At 41.0% G+C, this 27,398-nt stretch overlaps 1 protein-coding gene across 7 annotated transcripts in view; it reads left to right on the top strand.

Moving 5' to 3' along the window:
- Positions 1–22,777, top strand: part of DAB1 (DAB adaptor protein 1) — a 642,426-nt gene extending 619,649 nt beyond the window's left edge. For all 7 annotated transcript variants that reach the window (XM_081915801.1, XM_081915802.1, XM_081915805.1 and 4 more), the window contains 6 exons: positions 994–1,056; positions 1,662–1,770; positions 5,346–5,894; positions 7,076–7,203; positions 9,116–9,214; positions 19,362–22,777. In XM_081915801.1, the coding sequence (XP_081771927.1) occupies positions 994–1,056; positions 1,662–1,770; positions 5,346–5,894; positions 7,076–7,203; positions 9,116–9,199 (933 nt within the window). In that variant the 3' untranslated portion in view covers positions 9,200–9,214; positions 19,362–22,777. The remainder of the gene's footprint in view (positions 1–993; positions 1,057–1,661; positions 1,771–5,345; positions 5,895–7,075; positions 7,204–9,115; positions 9,215–19,361) is intronic.
- Positions 22,778–27,398: the final 4,621 nt, after the last annotated feature.

Here is a 27,398-nt window from a genome sequence, read left to right as displayed (position 1 = left end):
TAAAGTCCAAATCTTGCAACTAGGATTTTTTAATGGATATTCAGTGCACCCATCCATGATTTGCTGATGGCAGCCTGAAGTGGGACAGGCATTTTTGATGATGGAGGCAGGCTGCCAAAAAAGGGGGGGGGATGGAGAGACCGAATGCAGAGAAAATCAGAAAAATGTATCAAAATGACCAAAATATTTTATTATTGCATAATGTGTTCAGGAACAAGAAATACCTTCCTCAGGGACAATCTTCCTTATTGGCACTCTGCAAAAAATATATATTGTTTCCTCCCTTGCCAAATGCAACTCATTTCTCATAGGTTTTCAGAAACAGGTTCTGCCACATTTGTCCCAAGAGTTCATTCCAGAGACTGGGATTGATGCAAGTTAAATGTCTGAAGGATGTAAATTATTAGTGAAAAACACACTTGTTGGTGCCTTTAAACAGCCTGCCTTGGGAAGAAATGCATCTACAACAGAATGGTTTAGGTGACAGAAGGAGTCAATAGAAGATACCTATAGGACAGTGGGAACTGTTCCATTTGATGGCTCACTTGGTGAGAGGATGTTATGGACATAGCATCTTTTGTGGGAGGTTTGTAAAGGTCATTGTCTGGGTACTCATTGACAAGGTTAGTAGAATTGAAGCCATTGCAACCTTTGGATAAATTTCTTCCTCTATGAGGAGGAAATTTCTACGAAGGGCAGGAGGGAGAAATTGATCCTGTCTTCTGATCAGGAGGTGGTTCTGTGTAAAGATTTCCCTCTTCACACCACCTGTGGATTTATTTATTTTTTAAATCCTTTAATATCCAGAGTGCCAATGAGATATTAATGGAATGACAGACATTTGTTCAGGTTTGCCCCCAAAAATTGCGACTAAAACATTGTTTTGAGAAGTTACTCTTGCTTTCCATTACAAAACTGGCTTCTGTGTTGCTCAGTGGATAAGAGATGAGACATGCCTAAATCTTTTTTCTTTCTTTTTGCAATTCTTTGCAGGCTGTTACCCAACTAGAGCTGTTTGGGGACATGTCCACTCCTCCTGATGTAACCTCTCCCCCTGTAAGTACCGGAGAGAAATGCCCTGCCTCTTTCTCACATGCCACTTTCAGCAGGCTTATTGTAGCAGCATAATGCATTTAGATATTCATGACTAACAATGCCCCATACTGAAGCTGAAAGAATTTCAAAAAGGTTTGCAATCATTTTACCCAGTTTGAATTTTTCCCTATGTAAAATTGCTCATTACCTTTCTACTTCTTTTTCTGCACTAATTGCTTACACTGATCCCCTGTGAAGCTATTAATATCACACAGCCTTAGACCTTTCATGGGGGGTGGGAGAGAACAGGTGCTGTAGGAATTTGCATATATCCTAGGAGCTGGGGAAGAACACTTTCGGGTTTATTTAATACATTACAAATCATAAGAGATTTTCCTGATGTAGTTTCCCATTATGTTTTCTAGTTGCTGCTGTTTTCCCTTTCCTGCTGCTCTCTCCCTTCTGCATCTCCTCTCTTATAACCCCCCCAGCCCATGCTTTCCTCTCTGTCGCTTTTTTTAATTAGGAAAAAGGGTGTAGAGCCAGTTCTTGGCAGCAGAAGCCACAACTGAGATGCCACCCATGTATGTTTAATCAGCACGTTCTAATCTTGCTGTGTTTTACAGACCCCCGCAACTCCAGGTGATGCCTTTATCCCATCTTCATCCCAGTCACTTCCTGCTGGTGCAGATGTATTTAGTTCTGTACCTTACAGCACTGCTGCTGTACCCTCAGGTGAGTTTTTCACATCATGCTATATAACTTGAGAACTTAAAGGCCAGTCTGAGCATATGTGGCTTTTAATGGGAGCTCTTCTGTTGTACATCAGAACATCTAGACCCTTGATGAATTAGTAAATTTAGTTAGTGCTAGTTCCCGCATACCTGCTCATTAATCAATGACTGCAGTGAATGACCCATTACAGATATAAAATCACAGATAAAATGAACACCTCACATCAGGCATCTTATTTACGTCCCCCAACCCAGTAGATACAGTTTACACCTTAAGAGTTTGGCAATCCATTTGTGATTCATTCAGTGAACAGCTCCTAAATCCTTCCATATTCTTCTGAAGGCATTTGGGCAATCTCTTTCTCAAACTGCTTAAGGTCTCTTTCCTCAAGGCCACTTTCTTTTCTCTTTTGATTTTCCTGGAGTTCCGGTAGCCATGTTTTTCACTGTTCTTTGGTGTCCAAAATGCAAACAACAATAGCTTAACCTCATTTCTGAAGCTTGGAATAATACACAGTCAATACATTTGTTCCCCATTACTACTTCTGATTTGTTGAGCAGTTGCTTTTGCTTAAATCCTCTTTTGCTTATGCAGTTATTTACTGGGAAGAAATAACACAAATGAAAATGTATGTTTGTCTCTTTAAAATACCGGAAATCCACTGTAATGTTAGGTGTGAATTAGCCAGAACTGTGTGTGGTCTGCACTAAATTTCTAGTTTCTGCTTTCAAGTAAATTAAACTTTGTGATTGGAATAAATTGTGCAAAGCAAGTGCATACGCATGTGCATGCATATATTACATGATTTTGCTAGGAAGAAGAGTGTAAAGACATACAGACTTATGAAGCCTGTCCCCTGATTGCTAGCAGAAGTAGCTGGTGCAGTGTACTGGTGATATTTCTGCTGTTTACTGGGACAGTGTAGGAGTTTGAACATGCTTGTGCAGCCCTGATCTTTGCCCTGCACTGTCCCAGTAAGCAGTAGCAACACCATGGCCAGAGATACAGGGCAGCATCACCCTGCCAGCCATTTGTGCCTGGACAACCCACAGCTCCTTTGATGTTAAATTAGGCTATATCTGCATACTTGCACATTTACTTGTATAACAATTTGCTAACAAATTGCAGGTGTGGTTTTAATCTTATCCCATTTTCCGCTTCTGTGTGTTATTTTTATTTTGTTACCGTACACACCCCATTGTCCAGAAAATGAAATAGGTTGAAGTTTTGGAACACTCTCATACAAAAATTCAAAATGAGCCTGGCTTTATCTAGTCAGAGCTGTGGACATGCTAACAGCTGGCTTTGAAATATAAAGCAAGAAAACTGCTTCTTTCCATAGCAAAATAAATGTGTAGGGTTTTTTCGCGATATAAAGACTACCTTATTCTGTACATGCCTCATCAGCAAAACTTGTTTAATCTCCGTATAGCAAAAATAATAATAATCAAAATCTAGGTAGAGTAAACATTAAAATGAGAAAAGGGAATAACATTTGAATGCTGCTTTAGTATACTCAGCCAGGTCATGATTAAGGAGAGGGAGCTACTAATTAAGAAGCTAAATGAAATTTCCCATGTTAAGGTGTGCTGGATGGACAAAAAAAGAAGCTGAAACATAGAAGAATTAGAAGTGATGTATGTAAAATGTTGAAACTAGGCCTTCATACAAAATGTTTTTGCAAGCTAATGGATCTTATGGCTACATTTTAAGAAAATCTCTTAGAAAAGAAGTGGCATCTTTCATTTGGAGTGCAGCCTGGACTACGAACATTCAAACACTGTCCTACCTTATCCAAACCTAAAACTAAACCTGAAGGCTAAGCACACATGGCTGCTCTTTCCTATTAATGTTGGTTAATGAGGCCAATTACATGTGTGCTTCATGGAGAGTGGGAACAGATGATAATAATTGGGGTGGGTGAGTGGGTTTCATAGAGATGGTGGAGCTATCATAGCACCACGACCCCCGCGCTAATGAGATGGAACACCAGATTAGGTTTTTAGTGGGGAAAGACTTTTATCAACTATAACATTAAAGTCTTTGCAATGGGTTCTAAAAATGCTGGTGACAAAACTCCCTCCCATCACCTCCAGTCCCAAATGGTCTGAGGAGCAGTCACCTCCCTACTTCATGGTCGCTTCATTGTGCCGAGGGAGTTCTGCCTGTGTAGCACACACCCATCCTTGTGGATATGAGACATTTATTCAGAACCCCTAACAATCCTACCTGTTTTGCGATTTTAATGGTTATGTATGAGGATACTCATTTTATCTTCTACAAGTGCTTCAGAGCACTCACCAGACTGTTGCTTTTTGTGCATTTCTTCATATAATCTACATTGCACTTGTGTATGGATATTCATTATATTTACCTACCCTTGGTACCAAATTCACAAAGGTAGGAGGAGACCATTAAGCTCTAGGCCCATCTTTGAGAAAAACACCACAAATCTTTAGCAACTGGAATGTTTTGGCATTGCACCAAAGGGGCAGGTGGCTGGGTGGAGGACAAAACACAACTGAGGAGGGGAGGCAGTCTTGCTTTATATAGCTGTCCCCTACTCCTCTAAAGCAGTAGTGTGGGCTTGGCTGCTGACCTTTACTCTCACAGAGGGTCAGAAATATAGTTCTAAATGATGTGCATGCTCTATTTTAATCAGTCAGATCAAATAGGTCTTGTAGGCTATCTGCCGTGCTCCAAAGACTTGCAATACCTGTTTGACTAGAGATGCCAGGACAGGGGGTAGGGGTTGTATGAATACACTGGGGCAGGGTGAGTGCGAATGTTTTTTCCATACTACTTTCACCTTTCTGCATACAGTTTGTGTGAGTTTGCCCAACTTCTGCGTGTTACTCAAAATCTCGGATATATGATTGACATTCTCCATATCTAGATACCTTTTCTGCTCTTGTGTGATAACTGCAGCTGCTGAAATCCAGTGAGTAAGGAGCTAGTGTCCAGTATAAATAGAGGGGAAATCAGAAGTCTACACAGCTGGTCATTTCAGAAACATAATTGCACCTTGGGCAATTAGCTTGATTAATTTGTGGGTAATAAATGGGCAACGGACAACATGGAAAGAAAAGGGTTTAGGTGTAAACTATGGTATGGAATAGGTGAAGACAATACCCTTTGTTAACCTACTTACTGAAAATGCAAGAATAAAGGAAGCTTATGTCATGCTAAAAATACTGGAAGCAAAGTACTGGTACAACTAAGTACTGGTCCATGATAGGCTGGGTGAGTGAGCAAAACAAATACTCTAATATAGAAGATTTCCGTTCAGAAGAAAGGGCAGAGAAAACATCATTCAGAACACTCCCTTTTTCCTCTTATTTATTGGAAAATGCCGTCTCATTAAAATAGATTTAGTTTTGCATGTAGTCTAGTAACAGCTTCTGAATCTGCCCCATGCCTCTGTCCAACAACACCTTCAGTGGAGCAACAGAAGTCACCCAAACTCCCTGTGATTCCTCATTTGTATATCTGACCAACTTTTCTTCCTTGGCTGCCCTGTTCTTTTTTTTGCTCTTCCTGTTCTGAAACTGTCCCCGCTCTCTTTCCCCCCGAAGGTTATGTTGCAATGGGAGCTGTCCTGCCCTCCTTCTGGGGACAACAACCTCTTGTTCAACAACAACTGGCCATGGGTGCTCAGCCTCCAGTTGCTCAGGTGATGCAGGGAGGACAGTCAATTGCATGGGGACAACCTGGGATATTTTCTCCCACCCAGCAACCATGGCCATCTGTAGCTGGTCAGTTTCAGCCTGCTGCCTTCATGCCAACACAAACTGTATTGCCTTTACAAGCAGCCATGTTTCAAGGTACCGTTGCTCCCATTGCTACCGTTCCACCTACAAGCGATTCCACCAGATCCAGTCCGCAGACAGATAGGCCTAGGCAGCAAGCAGGAAAAGAAATGTTCAAAGATTTCCAGATGGCTCAGCCTCCGCCAGTGCCATCACGAAAACCAGATCAGCCTTCCCTCAGTTGTACCTCAGAGGCCTTCTCCAGTTACTTTAACAAAGTTGGGATGGCACAGGAAGCAGATGATTGTGATGACTTTGACATCTCTCAGTTAAATTTGACTCCTGTGACTTCTACAACGCCATCGACAAACTCACGTGAGTATTCCCCGTTTTTCTGCCGCAACCTTCCACACATTGTTTCCCTTTTCTGAGATGGAGCTGTCAGAAGTATCCATGAATGTAATTAAAAATTAAATAAATTGGGCGTCTTTGAAGTTGGGAAGACATGAAATCGAGGATAATCGCATGGAGTTCATGGATGTCCGTAATTAATTACACACATTACTTTTAATGAATTTCATTTTTGAAAGACAGTGTAATTTAGTTGTTGAAAGACAGTGTCATCTTAAATATGCATAAAAACTGGCTTGCACAATTGGCTTTGGAAGTTCCCAAAGCTGGGATTCTGTTTGCTATCTTCATGAGCTAAGGAAATCCAGAAATTTGGTGAGGGTTTCTGCTTCCCTCCTCCAATGGAAGCTGTGCTTGATGCAATGGTGGCTTACTGATTTTGGATTCATAATTACCAGCCTTACTTGAGCATTGTGATTACATTGTTGCAAAAACATTTTGTGTGAATCAACCCTAAATTAAGAATTGCTGATGAGATGATTCCCGTGCTTAAACACAATAAAATTGGATGGAGGAGTTGGATTTAAGCAGGTGTGGTGATGGATCATCACTGCACTGAAGCAACATTCCTTTAGTGTGCTTAATGTGTATTTCTGATGGTACTGCAACAATTGCATTGCAAGTGATTTCAGTGGACTACTGCTAATTTTATACTACATTTGTTTCACAGTGTAGTTAGAAGAAATGACAGTAGGCATCTGTAGTTTTTTAAAAGATGGACATCTTCCAGTGATAGAAAGCTTCTATTATTTGTTTATTTATTTATTTATTTTTATCTAATTTTTGTTAAAGATTTTAAGATAAACGCATTGGTACTGCTGCATAAATTAAAAACAAAGTAAACCCAGGACATTGTTTGTTGTCATATGAATGATAAGAGGTTGCTGAATTTTGCAAACTAAAATTAAAATATTTTGAATCTTTCAAAACTGTCAAACTCAATGGTTCCCAAACACTTTCCTAAGAGCAATTAAGACAAGTTTCTCAGATCCATTTATTTTTAATCTTGGGGGGGGGGGAGATTGCCAAACCACACAGTGGCACTAGGCTCATAGCCCACCCAGACACCTGCCAGCAGGTTCTCTGGTGATATTTAGGAGTCAGTCATCCATTCAATTCAAATTATCTCTATTGTCTTTATTCAGCTCCAACTCCTGCTCCTAGACAAAGTTCTCCATCCAAATCCTCAGCATCTCATACCAGTGACCCTGCTGCAGATGACCTCTTTGAAGAGGGCTTTGAAAGTCCAAGTAAAAGTGAAGAACAGGAAGCGGTAAGTGGGGCAACTGCAAATCATTAACCCATAAACTGCTCAGTTACTATGTACATGGTTCACAGTTCTGAAAATTTTGAAAATTCTAGTCAAATTCTACTTTGCATGAGTACTAAAACATTTGCTGTAGATCACATTAAAGGCAGTATTCAATCAAGAAAATTGGACTGTAGAAGAAAATAGAGGAGAGTTTCCTAGTCTAATTATAGACACTTAACATTGACTTTGGGCAATGAAGGTTGCCCTACAAAAAAGTTAGGATATGCACCCAAATGTTGCCTCAATTTTTCTCCCTATTTGATGCAATGTTTAATCAAATGGAAGGAGAAATAATGAACCCAGCCCTCTTCCCCCCACCCTTCAAACTCTTCTGATTTTTTCCTGACTGCTCACAACTAATGTAAATGACAGAGGACAGAGTGTTGATCAGTGCTCCCACTTCACTCTTCCAGTTTCCCCATCAGCACCAATATGTGCTAGACTAGCACGTATACTGCTGAAGCAAAAATGTGTAAGTCAAAATGGAAGATTGCACAGATTAACTTAACATTTTTATCTACATGTCAGCTTATGCAGTCTATTTAAGTGTTCCTACTTGTTATACATTTCTGCTGGATTGTTCTCTCATGATTTATTAGTCTGTATCTACCTCCTCCTGCCAGCTCTTCGAAGAGACAGAATTCAGGAGGAGCAACTGTGAATTAGATTTCAAGAACCGGAAGCAGTGTGCCATCAAAGCTTTATGTGATGGCACCATTGTAGCCAATATAAATTGGCAACTCTGCCTTAGAAACACAAAAAGATATTGGGGCAGAAAGACAAAGGAGTTCAGAGACTTTGGTGTGATGCAATGGGGGGGGAGTTCAAAATGCAGCCCCTGGCACTCATAGTGTCTGAGTCGACTTTTGCCCCCTTCAGGCTGAACTCAACCTGGGAAGGATCTTACGGAGTAGTGAGTTCTTCCCTCTGCTTTCTCCAGGGCAAGCCAGGGAGGATGATTGGCAGGGAAGAGGGAATCCATGCTATTAATTTTCTAGCATTCAACAGGAATGCTTTATATGACCAGATTGTTTTCAGGGGGAGGAGCTGGCAGATTTCTTCAGACATTGTAAAAATAGCACAACTCACTTGATTTCCCAGGGGGAGGGGGGAATCTGTGACATCTGAAAATGATATAAGTATACACCTTAATATTGGGAATGGACAACCCTTTGCAGGTGTAGTGGCTTGGGTAGGTGACAATATGGATAAGTTTTGCTGTCAGTACAATCACATGGCTTGGCTTAAGTTGAATAGCACGAGTGGTGAATACAATAGCTAACGCATGACTCTGTGCCTGCCCCACTTGCAAGGAGACAGCAGAAGCATGACCTCACATTGATAATGGCAACCTGGTCTCAGATCTGTGGTGTCCAAATTTGCTTGTGATGACCACAAACTAGTTATGGGCACCATACACAGATCCAGATTGCTTCTCACATTGCTGAAAACTCATATTTGGCTGGGTTTGAGTTGCGGTGCAAAAATAGTCAGACGTGGCCATGGCAACTGCTTCACATGAATGGCTCATCACAAACTAGAACCACTAATGAGGCAGGCTTAAAGCAGAAGCAATGCACTAGGCATTTGGCTGCTTCTTGACCAAGTCTTGAAAGTAAAGTTAACTTTGGCCAAAATGCACTAACCTAAAAGACTGTTTCTGTGAGCTCAAATCAGTTTACTATCCTATCCAGGGCTGGCCCACTGGCAGCAGTTGGTCCTAGGAAATATCAGCTGTAGTTTATGGCTTTTAAATTATTTTCATCCACAATAGGTATTCATGTTAAAATGCACCCACTGCATGAAAATAACTGCTGACTTTGTTTTCCTTTCTGTTGTTGAGAAAAAAAGGTGTTATGTTCTTGTATTCTAGCCTGATGGATCTCAGGCCTCATCCAACAGTGATCCATTTGGTGAGCCCATTGGTGATACTGTAAGTCCACAGGGCGATAGCTAGATAGCGCAGGTTGGGGTAGGTATCTGTCCTTTTCTCTCTGTCACTTTTGAGCTATTCATATTCACCATTGCCTGCCTTCATTTACATCGATGCTAGCCACAAACATAATATATTCCACATATACAATATGGAATATTTCATATCTTCATTTCACTACTTCTCACACCATTGATGCATCACTGGTTGATAATTCCATTTCTAGGTGGTGCACTTTTGTGTTGTCAGAATAATAATAATAAAATAATACAACCCTAGGGGAAATATATATTACAGCAACTGTGAAATGAGAGATTATCAACAACAGGTCCATAGTTGTTGTTTTTCTTACAGAATATTGACGCTCTGCAGTTTCTAGTATTCATGATTAGCATTTAAGATATTTGTATATTGTGCATTTTATCTTTTTCTGATAGAAATTGCAAAGTGGCAGGCAATGTTCATCCAGGACTGAAATGACATCAGCAGTGCAACATATTTTCTAAGAGAATGAATTAAGCACCATCAATAAATTAAGATGTGCCTTCCCACTCTGTGGCCACAATAATGGTCAATTGGAAAACCTATTAGTTAAAGGGTCTAATGAAAATATTAAATTACAATGTTGATGTCTATGGGTTAACAACCCATTGATACAGAGAACATATAACCCTATCATTTTAAATATATATTTTCCATGACAAAATACTAAGGCAACACAATTGCTTTAATCGTTAACTGCACGCTGCATGCTGTGGGTGTTGATAGATGTTTTATGAGGTTGACCGTGGCTATTTTTATTCTGGCATCTGTGTTTTGTCAGAAAGATTGTGATGCTACAGTGCCTGTGAGTGTTGAACATCCCCATCTCATCTCAATGTATTCCAATGCTGCCATATGAAAAATGTTTCTTTTATTACACTGCGCTGTGATTTGAAACAGTTCAAGCACTATGTGATTTATTGCTCATCTTTCTGTGTATGGAGCATATGAAACAAATTAATGGAAATGGTGGATTTATTTTTAGTGCATAATGTGCATTGGTTTCCAGGCTTTTAAGAATGTGCTTCCAACCACAGATATCTGAATGTACTAGCTGCTACCCAATAGTCCCTTTCCCACGAGCCTAAAACCATTTCTGCCCTCACCTGAAACCACTGTCATCCCTGAAGTCTGTGCAGTCTCACTTCCTCAGTTACTTTTTAAAAAAAAAAGAAAAAAAGAAGAGGTAAATTTGAAATGTTTGTTTTGTCATTTGTGGCTTTAGATTTCTAAGCAGTATACAACTAAGGGGGTGTCAGACTCTTCAATAACTACTTTGTCTCTTTAAAAATGTTCCTTTATCCCACTTTCCCCATCAGTTTGAACTATACTATTGTGCTTTGCTTTTTAATGTTTGCACATTGTATGGCTCCATATCAGCATTATGGCAATTTAAAGGGAGGGATGAGCAGGTGTTCCGTTTTGGCTCTCCTGCACTTTCATCAGGTAGGGGAAATCTACAGTTAATGCTTTTTCAGATAGTCTATTATTTAAGACAGGGATGGCCAAAATGGTGCCCTCCAAATGATTTAGACTACAACTCCAATGACGCTCTACCATTAGGCCAATGGAACTTGGAGGCCTAAATTATCTAGAGGGCACCATGTTGGCTACTGCTACATTAAGGAATTGAATGGACCTGTTCTTTTCCCTTGAAGCTACCACAATATTTAGAGGGCGAATAGTCCAAGTTTGTTCTGTATGATCAATAGTTAAAACTGTGACAAGGCCCAATATCTTCAGTCCTACTTTATTAATGCTAAGCATCTTCTCCCAGTAAGAGGGAGAGAGAGAGGTCTTCATATTTATAGAGGGCTTTAGAATTTGGAAGTGAACTTGGCATGAACACAGGGTTCTGTTGCACTCAATGATGCACTTGGAAGCTATGTTATCTTCACTCAATGATCTTGTTTAGGCTGCCTCTGTATAAACCATATTTACTCAAGTCTAATGTGCCATCGAATCTAATGCACACCTTAATTTTCATAACATAATTTGGCCAGAAAAGGTGAGCATTAGATTCTAGTAAATATGGTGTTCAAGTGCACTCTCCCACTTGGTTTTTTTAATGTCATTTTGCTTTCTGTGTTGTTAGCACTTCTTTTCTGTAGTATCTTAAAGTCTTTGTATTTGAATAACCAAGTGTCTTATCAGTTCCTATATCTTGAACTACGTTGCACTTTGCATCTACCTGCAATCTTAAACTGAAGCTTTCAAACTTGGAATTCACAACTAACCTTTAAAGAAATGACAACCGTGCTGTTAGTAGTCAAATCTGCAATCTACTGATAAGCAAAATGTTTGCCTTGCTGTGGTTTTTTAAATCAAAAGCCAGGACAGATGTCTTAATACATTCACTGAAATTGCAAAAAAGAAAGAGTGCAGCACTATTCTTAAGCAGCAGCACGTTGTTTCAATTCAGAGAATGTAGATTTGTGGATCACAAGACAAAGGCAGCAAACAGCAATAATACATTTATTTATATTTCTTCAAAGACTTGGCTAGTGTTGTGAAGAAAAGGCAGCACTTGCTCAAAAGTATTACAATCTTTATTTTTTTATCCATCAAGGCATAGCAGGATTTTTTACAGGAAGGCGGTTTGTGTGGCAAGGCCCCCAAACCAGCTCCTCGTTAGAATAAAATTCACACTGACACAGAATTTTGGTTATTGGGCAAAATTTTAGGCCACAACTTTATTGATTACGGAAATGTGAGCAGTATTGGCAAAGGACTATATCGGACTCCTGCCTCCTTTGCAGGAAGTCAGTAAGGGTAAACCACCCAAAGAGGAAGCCACATCGGGGGAACCTACCTGTAGCTCTCCTCGGTGTCTCCAGAGGCCTGTCATGGCCCTAGCCCTTCAAGCGGACATCGGACAGGATCCAGGCCCTGCATTCCTTTAACGGAATACCCTTGGTCAATGGACCCCTCCCCCCAAATCAGTGAGCCAGTGCCTAACCGCCAAACCTTACAAAGTTGTGACGAGGTAGGCTAAGAGGTAGGCGCAAACCAAGTGACCATTGCCAATCTGCCAAATGGAAAAAATCCTACCTGGCCCCCATCCCAAGACAGGTGACCAACCAAAGGCCAAAGCAAGGCCAGAGGACATCTAAAATAAAGGGTGGGTGTTCAGCAGCGTGAAGCAGATGCCTGACATGTGTCATGATGCCACTTTTATACCCCCCCCCCACAAAAGTGGTTGGCCAAGAAGCTGGGGTTATTGTGGTGCCACCCTGGCATGACGGCATTACTCCGCCCATGCTAGGGGGGGGAGGGAGGAACAGGCCTGGGGGCCTGCCCGCAACCAGGACCATTCTTAATGAAGATCCCACTTGTCAGAACCCAACAGATTGTCAGCATAAAGGGCTGATCCCCCTGTAGCAGTGAGCAGCCACATGCAGCATTTACCCTCTGGTGCATTCCTTTTGGCTGCTGCCTTAAAGGTTGCCACCTATAGCGCAGAACCTTCAATTTGAGGAGAACTGGACTGAGATAGGAGAACAATGGTGCTTAGTTTCCTGTCTTTCCTGTAGGTGAGCCTATTGTCATTTAACACATTTGGACCTGTACTTGGAGGAGCTGCATATATTAACTATAGTCAATGGTCTACCTTCAAATAACATGGGACATAATTATGCATAAATGAATTAGCTTCACTATTACAGTAAAGATCTTTATATTTTGAAAAGTACCTGGGGGGGGGGACCCAATTCAGGTGCTGCTTATCCTCCTAGGCCCCATTTTCAGAAATGTTGCCAACACGCACAAGCACTATGATTCTCTGTGAACACTCAGAGCTAGTCCTGGGCTGCTAAGCTGAACTATGAATGGTCAAATTTGTCTGCTTTTGTCTATTTTGTTTTCTCGTTTTTCCAGTTTATATATTCATTCACAGAGGGCACATTAGATAGGTCTGCATTATAATGTGAAATGAGCACATTTCCCCCAATCCCTGGGCCAAGTGTGCTTTTGCCTCACAGGATAAGAGTGGCCAGAGACAACCTACTTACTGTAGGTCAAACTGATCCAGCTAAATTCAGCCCCATAACCATTTTGCCAAGTGGTTAACATGAAACAATACATGTTATTTAGTTATACAAGTTAATAACTACTGATATTCAAGTTATGGGGTTCTATATATAAAAATAATACTATGTCCTGCTATGCTGAGTACTGTAAATGAGCTCATCATAGGGACGGGATAACCAAGAAAAGCACAATTAGAGGCTTGTTTTTCAACATGAAGCCCAGTGCAAAGGAGAACTTTAGAAACATAAAGTGTTTTTATACATAGCAGCTGTTATTAATGAGTACATAAGGCAAGGGTCCCTTCACCATAAGGAAGCAGAACAGCTCTGCGCCTACCCCTCCACTGTTGGATCTGGCTCTCTAAAGCAGTGTTTCCCAACCGGTGTTCCGCGGCACACCAGTGTGCCGTGAGACCTTGCCTGGTGTGCCGCGGGAGGGAGGCGGGAGAGGGAACTCCCCCCCCGCGCGCAAGGCTTGCGGGCGGCAGCCTGCAGCGCGGAGCGCGGGGCACCCTTTGGAAGACGCCCCGTGCTTCGCGCAGCTGTCCGCAAGCCTTGGGCGCCTGGGGGAACTCCCCCCCCGGCGCGCAAGGCTTGCGGGCGGCAGCCTGCAGCGCGGAGCGCGGGGCGCCCTTTGGAGGAGGCTGCGGAGGGTTGCACGGAGCTGCCTGCGCTCCAGGGCTTCTTGCAGCTCCGCGCCACCCCCCCGGATCCCGGCGCGAAGCCGCGCGGGGCTGCGGAGGGTGGTGCGGAGCTGCCTGGGCTCCAGGGCTTCTTGCAGCTCCGCGCCACCCCCCGGATCCCGGCGCGAAGCCGCGCGGGGCTCCGGAGGGTGGCGCGGAGCTACCTGGGCTCCAGGGCTTCCTGCAGCTCTGCACCACCCTCTGGATCCTGGCGCGAAGCCGCGCGGGGCTCCGGAGGGTGGTGCGAAGCTGCCTGCGCTCCAGGGCTTCTTGCAGCTCCGCGCCACCCCCCGGATCCCGGCGCGAAGCCGCGCGGGGCTGCGGAGGGTGGTGCGGAGCTGCCTGCGCTCCAGGGCTTCTTGCAGCTCCGCGCCACCCCCCGGATCCCGGCGCGAAGCCGCGCGGGGCTCCGGAGGGTGGCGCGGAGCTACCTGGGCTCCAGGGCTTCCTGCAGCTCTGCACCACCCTCTGGATCCTGGCGCGAAGCCGCGCGGGGCTCCGGAGGGTGGTGCGAAGCTGCCTGCGCTCCAGGGCTTCTTGCAGCTCCGCGCCACCCCCCGGATCCCGGCGCGAAGCCGCGCGGGGCTGCGGAGGGTGGTGCGGAGCTGCCTGCGCTCCAGGGCTTCTTGCAGCTCCGCGCCACCCCCCGGATCCCAGCGCGAAGCCGCACGGGGCTCTGGAGGGTAGCGCAGAGCTGCCTGCATCCCGAAGCCTGGTGCGCGCTGAAGAGCGCCCCCGGGCTTCACGCACCTCTCCGCAAGCCTGGGGAGACCAGTGTGGCTCCCTAGGCTTGCGGATATCAGGCTGTTCTGGGGGCTGGGGTCGGGGGAAGCTTGGGCTTCCCCCGCGCCTGCCCCGTGCCTGGGGAGGGGAAATTTTTTTTCTTCTTTATTCTCCCCCCAAAAAATTAGGTGCGTCTTATGGGGCGGTGCGTCCTATGGGGCGAAAAATATGGTAGTCAATATAGGCACAGAGTTAAATTTTTTAACATTTTCTAATGGTGGTGTGCCTCGAGATTTTTTTCATGAAACAAGTGTGCCTTTGCCCAAAAAAGGTTGGGAAACACTGCTCTAAAGAAGCCTAGCTTGTAGTATAAAAGATACATTACAGTCTTGACTGAGGTGCTACTCCTTTGGGTTTCCTTGACCTTCTTTCTCTGCAGCAGAGTCTCAACACAGGGCTTTCCTTCTGACTGGATGATCAGGAAGCAGAAGACTTATTTTCTGAAATGCATCAGCTGAGATTCTACTTTCTGTTCAGCCAGCCAGAAGGAAAACACTCTGCTTAAAATCTACATAGGAGCGCAGAGGTCAAAGCAGCCTTGGGAGAATTGCAAGTTTAAGTTCATAATGCATCTTTTATGCCAGCCTTACATACATCAGTAAGAAAAATTCTGCCCATCACCTTGTCTGGTTGGCTTCCACTAGCAAAAAGGGATGGTCTCTGTTAAGATAATAAAGAATACAGGGACAATAGTAATGAATATAAGGTGTTTGGTAATACTTTTAGCTTGAAGAAAAGGTCCAGAATGGTAGTTCTCTAAGAAAAATAATAATGGGAGCAAACAGTACTATTAGTTGTAAAGCTAAGCTACATAAAGGCTATTTGCAGTGCTGGATTTACATATAAGCTAAACTAGCTTAGGGCCCCACTCTCTGGGGGACCCCCAAAAAATTTAAAGGGAAAAAACCCTGTATGTTCATTTCCAAAATATAAGATAAAAACAAATAAAATAAAACCTACATACAGTTAGAGCTTAATAATTATTTCACTACTAATATACTTCTTCTTAATTGTATTTCATTTCAACAATTACTTTGATAAAATACATATTTTGTTATGTGCAAATGGCTTTAGATACCTATTAGGTCCATAAATTACCATATAGCATATATTCAACAGAAAAAACCACGACAATTTGTTGTTGACAAAGGACAGCTGGACATATTACCTTCAGTAGCTTAGGGCCTCATCAAGCCGAAATCCGGCCCTGGCTATTTGTGATCATTTTTAAGCTGAAGCCTTAGCAGTGACTTTCTGAATTAGAGGATAATTTTGATAGCTAAGAAATGGGAATTTGGGTGCAACAATCTTGTTAAAAATGTGTTTTTTTGCAAAGGCTATAAAGAAGATAAAAAAGCCAGTTCTATGGAATAATTTTTGAAGGTCATTAAAAAAAATGTATCTATACCCTGTTAACTAGTGTCTGTAGGACAAAGCTACATTGAGTTGGTTAACATTAAAGGGTCTTACAGATTTAATATTAAGTGTCATTTTGTGGGGTGGAGAGATTTATATATTTATTTACCTTTGTGGTATAATTTGCTGGCTATCTTCGTACTGCTTTTCAGTGTCCAGTTTATGACAATTGACCCAGGAAAGGGCCCTCTCTCTTATCTTGGCATTATTTATTATTTACCGTATTTTTCGCTCTATAACACGCACCGGACCATAACACGCACGTAGTTTTTAGAGGAGGAAAACCAGAAAAAAATATTCTAAACGAAATAGTGGATATATGATTTTTGTGGTTCATGCTGTGGCCACAGACATGTGATCTGACAGTGAGTTTGGAGTAGCCCAATGCAAAAATCCTGAGGATCCATGTGGATCCATGCTTTGTAACCACAGAGGAGGGAAGGAAGGGGAACCATGGATCCTCTGCTCACAACTGCAGCAGATCCCCCCCGCCACCCGCAGGCATTCGCTCCATAACACGCACAGACATTTCCCCTTACTTTCTAGGAGGAAAAAAGTGAGTGTTATGGTGCAAAAAATACGGTACATATTCCTTCCTGTCCCTTCTAATTTACTTCTCATGCACCTCTGGTACTATAAGGTGATAAACGGCTTTTTAATTTACTTTGTTCAACCATGTGCATTTGCTATTCACTGCTAAAGATATGACCCAAAGTGCACTGGCAACAGATAGCTGGATCCTTTCTGAAACTTCAAGGCCATTATTCTAAGGATAAAGTGAGGATTACACTAGAGCAGAGTGAAAGGTCCCATCAAAATTTATGAAGCCTAGAGGCCAAATTGTCTTTCTTTCAAGTACTATTGTATTGTAAACTAGCCAGAATTGTGTCTGTCTGTGGTCTATGCAGCAGCAATCTATGTAAGCATAATCTTTGAAGTGTCCCCAAATTTGGAATAGAATTGTTATTATTTCTTGCATACTGGGGTAAATATGATGGACATAATGTTCATTATGTGTGCAATAAGACCTGATTTGAAATGCTTAGATTCTCTGCATAGGTGCTACAGATTCATGGGCCAAGATCAAACATCACAATAGTAGATGTGATGGGAACATCACAATAGTAGATGTGATGGGACTTCCCTTTACTCCCTTCTGAGGCCCCCTCCACCCCCAACTTTGTGCCCTGTTGAGGGTCCCCTAGCCTCCACAGCAGATTATTTAGGGGTGGTGGGAGCTTGGGGGAGGGGGAGAGGAAGTAGAAATTTGCCTGAGCAGAAATCCATTGCCCAAGTGGACTGACCTTGTTGGATATCACCCATAAAGACAAGATATGGTATGCTTACCTTTACCCTTCTTCTTGAGAAGCGAATACTTTGTGGATTGGAATGCAAAATATGCTACTGTTACATGCTCCAACTCATTCATTTTTTACTTATGAGCCCTGCAAACAGAGTTCCATAATATAATTCAGAATTTTAAATTAGTCATGTACAAAGAAAAATAACCTGCATTTTTTTAGACCACCACCACTCCATTTGGAAATAACCCGCACAGTATACTTTTGTCAAGACCAATCCAAATGTCACAAAGTTGTGAGCAAGCTTTCAAGTTCTCCAGAATTTTTATCACTTGCATGCGCCCATTGCTGGACTCGACAAGGAGGGAGCATAGGTCCTACAGCACTGCTCCACACCAGGATTTCATAGAGGGGCAAGATCCTGATGTCAATTTACTAGGGCAATTTATAGAAATGTTTAGATCCTTTAGGAAGCTCTATAGCCAAACTTGCCATGTGTTTATTACATGGTAGTTCTACTGATATATCTGGTATCGCTGACTTAACATTTATTTGGATTTTGAATTTGTATATCATGGAATGCTAAGGTGACATATGGCGCATTGGGCTTCACCACCATCCATTGTTTTGCTATTTTAGCCATTAGTATTTTAATCAAACCTACACTGACTTTGGAGTGAAGCCTTCCTGCATCTAATAGCTAGAATGCGCCAACAGAAAGGTTCATAGTATAAGATGTGAAATATTTAACTGGAGTACAGGGAAAAAAATTGTCATTATTTCTCTGAACTAAAACTGCATGTTTATAAGCTGAATGATGTCCTTGCTTTCAGCGGGGGTGAATTTGCCTCATCCACCCACCTTCTTGGACTTGATAGAGACTCAAGCTGGTTTCTCCCAGGGGGAGAGGACAGCTAGCCATATGAGCAGGAGTGTGTAATGGGAGGGGACAGTCCAGTCCAGTATTTAAAGTTACACTGCCACCCCCTTTTCCTTCCTTTTGTCTTGCTCCTCTATAGTGGGCTTTGCCTAGCCACTTTTGGGGGGGGGGTGTTGAGAAGGAGTTTAGAGGGAGCCCCTGGTTGGGACTTAGGACTCCCTGTTTTTATCTACTTTGCACTGTAGGGTATCTTGTGGTGCTTTGGTTAACTTGGCTGTTTGGCATTCAGTGCTGGCAGGTAAGAAGAGATAAGATGTCACTGCCACCCTGAGGCATTGTGGTGGTAATAGGCACTTGTGAGTCATCATCCATAGTCTGAGGTTTGTTGGTACTTGAAAGAATGCTAAGGATATGGTTTGCACATCATGATGAATGCCCCGCAGGAAGAGTCAGGTGTGCAGGTTGGGTTTCACATACCCAAGGCTTGCTCAGCAAAAAGGGAGATTTTTCTCCCAGTCCTTGACTCCCAGTCCTGGGACTCACAATGCAATGGCTTACATTCCCATGAGATAATGGGTTGCTTCTCTCATATGCATTCATCGATTCCACCTGCCTACACTTAATTATTTGCTTAACTGGTAGACCCTCTAATTTTGCTACATTTTAATAAATATAATATTTTTACCATTTAGTCAGCTGTCTTGAATCGTCTTCCAGGGTGTGGGGGCAATGGGCCGATTTGCTCTGTGTGTTTAAAAACAATAATTGCAAACTTAGCCTCTTCTGGTCTCAACTGTACTGTGAGATGTACATGAATTCTATTTCATTATAATTATTTCAACTTAAACAACGAATTTGGTTCTTAATAAACAATGTGGAATTGCTGAATCCTTTTATATTATTACTGCCTTTTCAAACACCATCATAATTCAAAATAATAAAAATGCTATTTCTTTAGCATTTTTATTCTACTCACCTACTTCCCTGAAATCTGCTGCTTAGATACAAATGACTAGAATTGTCTCTATTCACATTTATTTCTATTGTTCCCAGGAAAGAGAGCCTCTCTATGCCCAGATCAACAGACCTAAGAAATAGCGTTGACCCACGCTTGTGGTGCTTCAAGACTCAAACAGAAAACTACAGCCTTGACAGGCCTTTGGCTCCCACATTTTCTTGCAGTTGATCTCATCTAATAAAAGGATAATCACCTCACTGCATCAGTTCAACAAGCAAAATGTTTTGGCAACCAGCGGCAACTCTCTATGGCAGAACATGACACTTTTGTTTTGTTCCACAGTCCTGATATCCAAGCAAAACCTTTAAACTATCCAGCATTTCCCACCACGCCTTGTCACTTTTTTGCCTTTTCCAGTGCACCACATTATGGAAGTAATCAGTTCAAATCTGTTAAAGGACTGCTAATCATTTAATAATATAAAAAACGCAGGAAAAAAATCATGAATTCTACAGCCATTGAGCTCTGTGGCTGCACATTTTGATGATATGGTGACTTTTTTATCACCATATTAGACTGATCTGGCTGTATTCCCCACCTCCACCACCCAATACTACTCCATAATGGCATATTTGAAGGTGGGGGACAAAGTATTTGAGTGTTCCATTCTATCCCCTTTTCTTACAGACAGGTGACAGACTCTAGCAGCAAAACGCCTCCTGTGAAAATTATCCTTAACTTGAAACCATGGTTTGCCATTCTGCTGATTATCCATCTTGATTGGGAAACGTTGCCAAATGGACCTTTTGAAATTACAGTACATCAAAGAGATGAAATGCTGCTTTTTTGTTTTGAATACTTCTGCTGTGGGTAGAAAAGGACATCAAATATTTTGATGAAAAAAAAGAAGAAAAAGACTTAACAGTGTTATTTCCTAGGGGACTCTTAAAACAAAGATCAGTAAAGGAATATTTTTTATTTCTTTGATATCTTGCTGCTGTAATGCTATGCAGACAAGTGTTTTTCTTCTCTGTGTGCCATTTTTGAAGAGAGAGAGAGAAAAAAAATTGTTTGCCAAATACTTCCAGTATGCTTTCTGGATTTGATTGGGATGGACTTTATTAACCAAGATGAAGATGGCATGAATTTTGAAACTGATTCTGTGATCAAATTGTTCATCTTTATCACTTTTTGTACATCAGAAAAATTCAAATGGGATTTTTATTTTATAACTTGAAATTAAAAAGGAAAAAAAAACTTACCATAAAACTCTTTAAATGTTTAAGGGGAAAATGGCTTTAAGGAGTTTGAAAGAAATTTGCCAGGTTTTTTTTTTTTTTTTGTAAATATAAAATGTTATGAGAATTCTTTTAATAATGCCATGACACTGTAGAGAAGGTAGCAAATGGCAGTACTTTGGAAGTGTGGAAACCCCCAGTCTGTGGCTCTTGCATCTCGTATGGTTCCCCCCCCCCCACATGCTTATAATAAAGTGCATTTCCCAGCAGCAATTAGGTTGTCAGCAACTAGTAAAGTTGATGGGTAACACATGATTTATTTTCTTGCTTTTATGACACAAATATTACTACATACTGTACATTTTCAAGGGAAAAAAGTACATTCCATAGCCATTTCATAGCTAGAAAATAAAAATTCAAAACTGTTTACACACAAATCAGAAACAACTTTTTAAAAATTCTCTTTTTTAAACATTTATGTAAGAAAAGTGCAGTGTTTGGTTCCTATCCTTAGCACATAATTTGCATAAAGAATCTATATATTTTTGGCCTACAGAGAATTGTTATACAGGTCAAATGTGTTTTCCTGAAGTTCCTATGCAGATCACAATATATTGAATTTTAGTGGTTTAGCACTAAAAAAAAAAAAGTTAATGAACCCAAATGAGGAATTGCTTAATGGGTTATGCAGATTTTTGTTTTTAGATCATAACACCAAGGTTTCTGTCTATTTTCCATTGATTTGTGTAGGCCTGGAGTTGTATATTTCCATATGTTTGAATGGTTTAATGAAAACATTTTACACACACAGCTGAAAGCTGAACAGGATGGTGATTTGGTGGTGCTGGCAACTAAATTTCCTAATTCCAGCCAGTACCTGTGAAATATATACTGAACGTGTGCTTTACCAGTGAGTGAATGATACACTAGATGTTGATAGGCTCAGTATCAAAGAAGTGAGATTTGATGCACTGTTCCTGTCATTTCTCCTCTCTATTCTAATTGTCAGGATATCTGTGGCAAACTCACATCAAAGAAAAGATGCAAAAAATATATTCCCAGTAGGATTTAAAATGTGTGGGATTGTATATTTTCAGTTCAACCAAGTGAATGAAAACATTTTCTTACTAGATAATCTTCCAATTATTGATTTTAATAGGAAATGCTACATTCTTCCTTAGCAAAGCTATTTACAGGGTTGCCAAACATCTGGAATTCCCCAGTAAAAATAGCATGGGGGGGGGAATTACGGGGAATTGGTAAAATGCCCAAGATTGAGGGTGATTGCCTAAAAAAAGTTCAACTTTTGTATACTGAATTTTGCTTCCATAAATAGGGCAACCCTACTATTTACCATTTTTGTGTTGGGATATTGGATTAGAAGAAGGTGACATTTCAGTTCTTCATAAAACTTTGGAGTAGGCTGTGGTCTCATTAGCTTTTCAGTTAATGACCAAAGCATTCACATCATAGTTTGAAGATTTCTGTAACCATACGACTCTGAAGAACCTTCCCAGGATGGGAAAAGTTTATGTAACCAATACTACACAGTAGCTATAAAAGAGAATCAAGTTAGGATATCAAAATCAGAACTCACAAAGAAATTTGCTCCATGTAAACATTTGGTTGTGGGTTTTTTGGGGGTGGGGTTGAAACAAGAGACTCCATAGCTACCCTGTTCCACCATCAGAAGATTCATTTTTTGCCACAGCCTAGAAGCGAGATAATATCGGAGCCTACACTGTACCATTTGATAGATACATAATAGGTTCAGGGGAGTCAACAAGCTTTCCCCTTCCTGCTCTTCACTAGCACTAAATTTGTCACTTTAAATTTTAAACCAGGGAATCCCACTCACCATCCTGTACTGTCTCCAGTAGTTTCTTGATTCCAACCATGTCATTAAAAAAATATTTTGATAGATCGTAGTCATTCAACTGTCTGACAAAACCTATGATCAAATAATGTACTGGGCACCTTCGTTGCAAAGATGTTTACTCTCTACCTTTATTCATTTTGATTTCTGCATTCTGACACGTATTTTTTTAATAAAGAAAAGAAAGATAAAAATGACTGTTTTTTGCAGTACATTTCTAGATCTACTTTAACTTTACCTCAGAGGAAAACCATTTGTTGAACATCTTTTTTTCACCCTTAACTTTATGTGTAATGCATTCAGCAGGAAAAAAACCAACAAATTTTTAGAAATTTTCCATTAATTTCTGTAACACACCATGTAATACTGTTACAAATAAAAACATTTAAAATCATAAGCATTATTTGCTCTCATTCTTTTGCAGGCTGAATGTGATAGACAAAATATAAAGTTGACCACTTGTCCATTCCTGACTATAGCCCCAGTACCATAAAATTGTACTTTTGTAAATATGATAACATTTGCAGGTTGTGGTGAACTGTTAGTATGTTGTGTTCTTCCACTTGAATCTTATTTACTTATTTATTACTTTTTAATATAACAAATTCCCATCAAAAGGTAAGGCATAACTAAGCATTCCCAACAGAACTGATCATTAACCACTCATATGCAATGCACTGTGTTCACAAGCCTTTTTCAATGAGTAAAGACACATTCATATACTTAAAAAAATAAAATAGGATTCTGCCTGAAACCCCAGAGAGCCACCTGTCAGTGTCAACAATATTGACCTAGATGGGCCAATGGTCTGACTTTCTATAAGACAACTTCCTTTGTTCCTCTAATTCTGCTGATGATCACTGTCCTGAGACAATGTAGGTCAGAGATAGTCAGGTGCCCTCCAGATGCTGTTGGACTACAACGTCCATCAGCCCCAGCCAACCTGTTGGCTACCTCCAGCATAGGCTATCTGTGCAAGCCATAGTTTTAAAAACAATTGGGCTTGCCTAAAACAACATGCAAAGAACAAAGGCATCCGATTGGGCCTAAGTTTTGATATATTTTTACTTCTAATTTTTGCCTCTTCTTGCTTAGAAGTAACTAGGTAATTCTGAGATTATATCTCAATGGGGCCTGTAGGTTTAAAATAAATGTGTGTTCAGGAAGATGCAACTTTACCCCCTCTGGTTGTAAACAGAATTGGTTATAAACAGAAATATATACATCATATGGCCTCTCTCTTATCTGTGAGGCAGTGAGAAATAACACAAGATACCCTGTTGAGATTTCCTGATTCCCTGCAGGAGCATTACCTATCTCCTTTTGAAATTATTCTGCTGCAGGAAAGGGATATCAGGCTCATTAATGAAACAACTGTCCAGCAATTAGCTTTTCCCAGTTCCAAATAGTCTTATCTCCATGGAAATGTTTGCCTTGCAGCCCATCTATCAAGCTCAAAAAGTTTTATCAGAAAGCTAATAAAACAAATGATGTACTCAAAAGCCATGCCTCTTTGAGGCATTATTAGCAGCAAAATATCTCTTTTTATAAATTGCTATCTCCATAATCCGATTTCATAGCTCTCTTAGACCCAGCAACATTTCAGTGCATTCATGTTTCCAAAAGGGAACCCCAGTCAAAAGTTTTAAAAGGAGGGGAAAGCCTGTAAACAGTTGGCGGAAAGAACAATGTTCATACTGAGTATGTTCGTAACAATTAAGACAATGTGGTACTGTGGTGAACGGTTAGTACGGTAAGTGTCGGTTCTGCATCAATCCTGGATCTCTAGGTGGTGTTGAATGAGTCCTTTATCTAAGTTCCTTTATGTGAAATAAGAATAATGACCTACTATGGTCGGTATGAAAATATACAAAGCAATTTTGCCAGTGGTTGAAGCCAGCATAAACTTTAATAGCAACTGAAATTTCAAATACAGTGATACCTCGTGTTACGTATATAATCCATTCTGGAGGTCCGTTTGTAACTGGAAACCGTTCGTAACATGAGGTGTGCTTTCGCTAAGGGCACCTCCAGAGCGTGACTTCCGCTCGCATCCCAGGGCAAAGGTCACAACAAGGGAGCATCCACTTCCGGGTTAGCAGAGCACGTAACCCGCAGCATTCATAAGGGGGGGGGGGCGGTACGTAACATGAGGTACCACTGTACTCGAATATTTCATACTACTTGATGGAATAAACCACCAGGGGTCTAGTGTAGGAGTGGCTAACCATTTTTTGACTCGAGGACTACATTCACCCGTGGCCAACCTTCTCAGGACAGCATGACAACAGTGGATGTTAACAAATTAGCATTGCTAATTCTGTACTGGATTATAGCAAATATCTCTGAAAGTTTGATATTACCTGTTCTGTGATCTGGTATGCAAGTTAATATTAAGACTTTCTTTTCTGACCATTAATTTGAATCAAGACTAATATATTAGTCTTCACAGTCTGGTTGCCACTCTTGTATGTACAAAGATGTACCCAGTTATGTCTGCTAGGTGTCTCATCTACGATACTTTTGAACCAAAATACAGTGGTACCTTGGTTTACAACCATAATCCATTCTGGAGGTCCGTTTGTAAACCAAAACCAGTTGTAACCCAAGGTGTGCTTTCGCCAATGGGGCCTCCCAAAAAATTTGTTCGTAATCCAAAAAAAAAAAAAGGTTGTAATCCAAAAAGAGGTTGCAAACCAAGGTACCACTGTATCTAATACGATTGCTAACTTTCTGTGTAAATTTTCATTCTAACATATATCTGGTTAACACTGCAGAACAATAAATAAAAGTATTTTGGAAAAACAACAGATTATAAATTATATTTCCCTATTTAGTAATTGGGTGCTATTGTTGTTTCTAAACTACACTCACTGTAGGTCATCAGATTCTGTTCTGCATTGTCTTTTTACAAAATATACAACATTTTCTGTATCTATAATCTCAGGTGATACTGTTTGCCTTCTGTGCAAACAGTGATCCACAAACTTTCCAGTAAATGGCATTTTATCTGTGCACTAATGATTAACAGTGAAATTGATCACATCAAAGGTCAAGCCACTGCTAGAAACATCTTTGTTAGTCATGGGACCAATGGGACTTGAAGCTGACAAAACCTTTGGACAGCCTGAACCATCTTTCTTAATTGTTAGTCTTCATTGAATACCGATGAAGGGGAAAGGTTATCGGTTAGGCCATCTGCTGAGAATCCAGTTGGCAAAACTCAGGCTTTCCTGAGCACTTCCCATAATAAGTCGGCTGATATGGCACAAGTTCTCTGTTAAATGGTTGTTGCTAAGTTGCTTGTTGTAAAGAAATGATGTTGCAATAAAACAATTCTATTTTTTTAGCTTTGTGTTTGAATGGGACTTATAAATGTATAAGGGATGTATGTTGTAGTAATTCATGTCTTTTAGATTTCATGATAGTAATTAGAATACAGTGGTACCTCTGGATGCAAATGGGATCCGTTCCGGAGCCCCGTTCACATCCTGAAGTGAACGCAACCCGTGTCTGTGCATCTACACGTGCCACGATTTGCTGCACATGCGCATGATGTCATTTTGAGCATCTGCGTGAGCAGCGAAACCCAGAAGTAATGCATTCCGTTACTTCCGGGTTGCCATGGAGCGCAACCCGAAAACGCTCAACCCAAAGCTACTTTAGCCTGAGGTATGACTGTACCTGAATAACTTGTGCCAGGCAAGTTAAAGTGTGTAAAAGCTGCCCTCCAGGTCTCCTCAAGGAGAATGTCTGAAAACAGGGCCCTTTTAGTGGTAGCACTGCAAACAGAATTCTATAACGTTATCCCCCCATTTTTGTTTTCTGGTTTTGTTTTTTCAATTGGCTTATGGCTTGTTTTATCAATTCTTCTGGGGTTTTTTAATGGCGTATTGTATCAGATTGTTAGCTGCCTTGAAAGTTTGTAAAAACTTACAAATATATTTACACATAAATCAACATAGCCTCCTTAGAAATTTGATGTACTAATGGCCATCGAAGATAAGATTGTGCTCAACTCATTATTTAAAGGAGCCCATGACTCTATTTATAATTGGTAGGAAAAAGAAGCAATTGCTGGTGGTTGAGGTCTGGCACAAGCATTCAACTACAGTTAAATCGGTACAGTCCTTGTTATCTGTGGAATTCCCACCTGCTTATGACTGCCAGATCCACATCACGGGTAGTGAAAATATTCCTTTAACCAAGCATCGGACTGTAAGCAGTTGTGTCTAGTTGTAGACACTGGCTTTTCTTTTCATGACCCTTGTTTTTATTCTGATGGGGAGTGGTTATAGCTCCAGAATATGATCTGCAGTGTATTATTCAAGATGTGGCTGCCATGAGATAAAAAGATACAATTAAAAATAAGTGTGTGTGTGTGTGTGTGTGTGTGTGTGTGTGTGTGTGTGAGAGACCCTAAAGTATTTATTGCTCTTGACCAGGATCTCCTATACTTTTAGCAGATGGTTTAGTTTTCCTCCAAAATCAAGGAAGTCTCTGTGTTTTAACTCATTGTGATTGATTATTTCAGGATGAAAACAGAAAAGTAGGAACTGGGCTTTGAGGGCGATAATGATTTCCTATTCAAATCTTTTCTAAATTAAGATTTTAAATACTTTACTAGTGAAATCCTATACTTACCTGAGACTAAGCACCATTAAATACAAAGAATTGTAATGTTAATCCGCAAATGGGAAGCCAATTAGAGGTAGAAGTTAACAGGGGTTGCAGTCCCCTGCTGTGCCTCCTTATTCTGTAGTAAGTCCCACTGTGTGTCCAATAAGGCATGTTACACCCAGGTTACTATGCACAGAGTTCCAATTTTAAATCTCCATAACTGGCTATAGGATTACAGCCTTAGATTTATGTAAGATAGGCCAGTAAACAGGTCCTGAGCTGTGCTTGATGTCTCCGACTTTCTCCAACAGTTTTCCAGCAGCCCAGTAGAAGGCTCTGTCCAACCAGTAAACTTTGTTAAATTTGTCGGAGGGTAGCTTATCTTCTGTTTGCCTGCT

Source organism: Podarcis melisellensis, assembly GCF_964234715.1.
Source record: "Podarcis melisellensis genome assembly, chromosome: 6".
NCBI classification, from domain to species: Eukaryota; Metazoa; Chordata; class Lepidosauria; order Squamata; family Lacertidae; genus Podarcis; species Podarcis melisellensis.
Note: the sequence above shows the minus strand (reverse complement) of the source record. Positions and strands in the feature narration are given on the sequence as shown.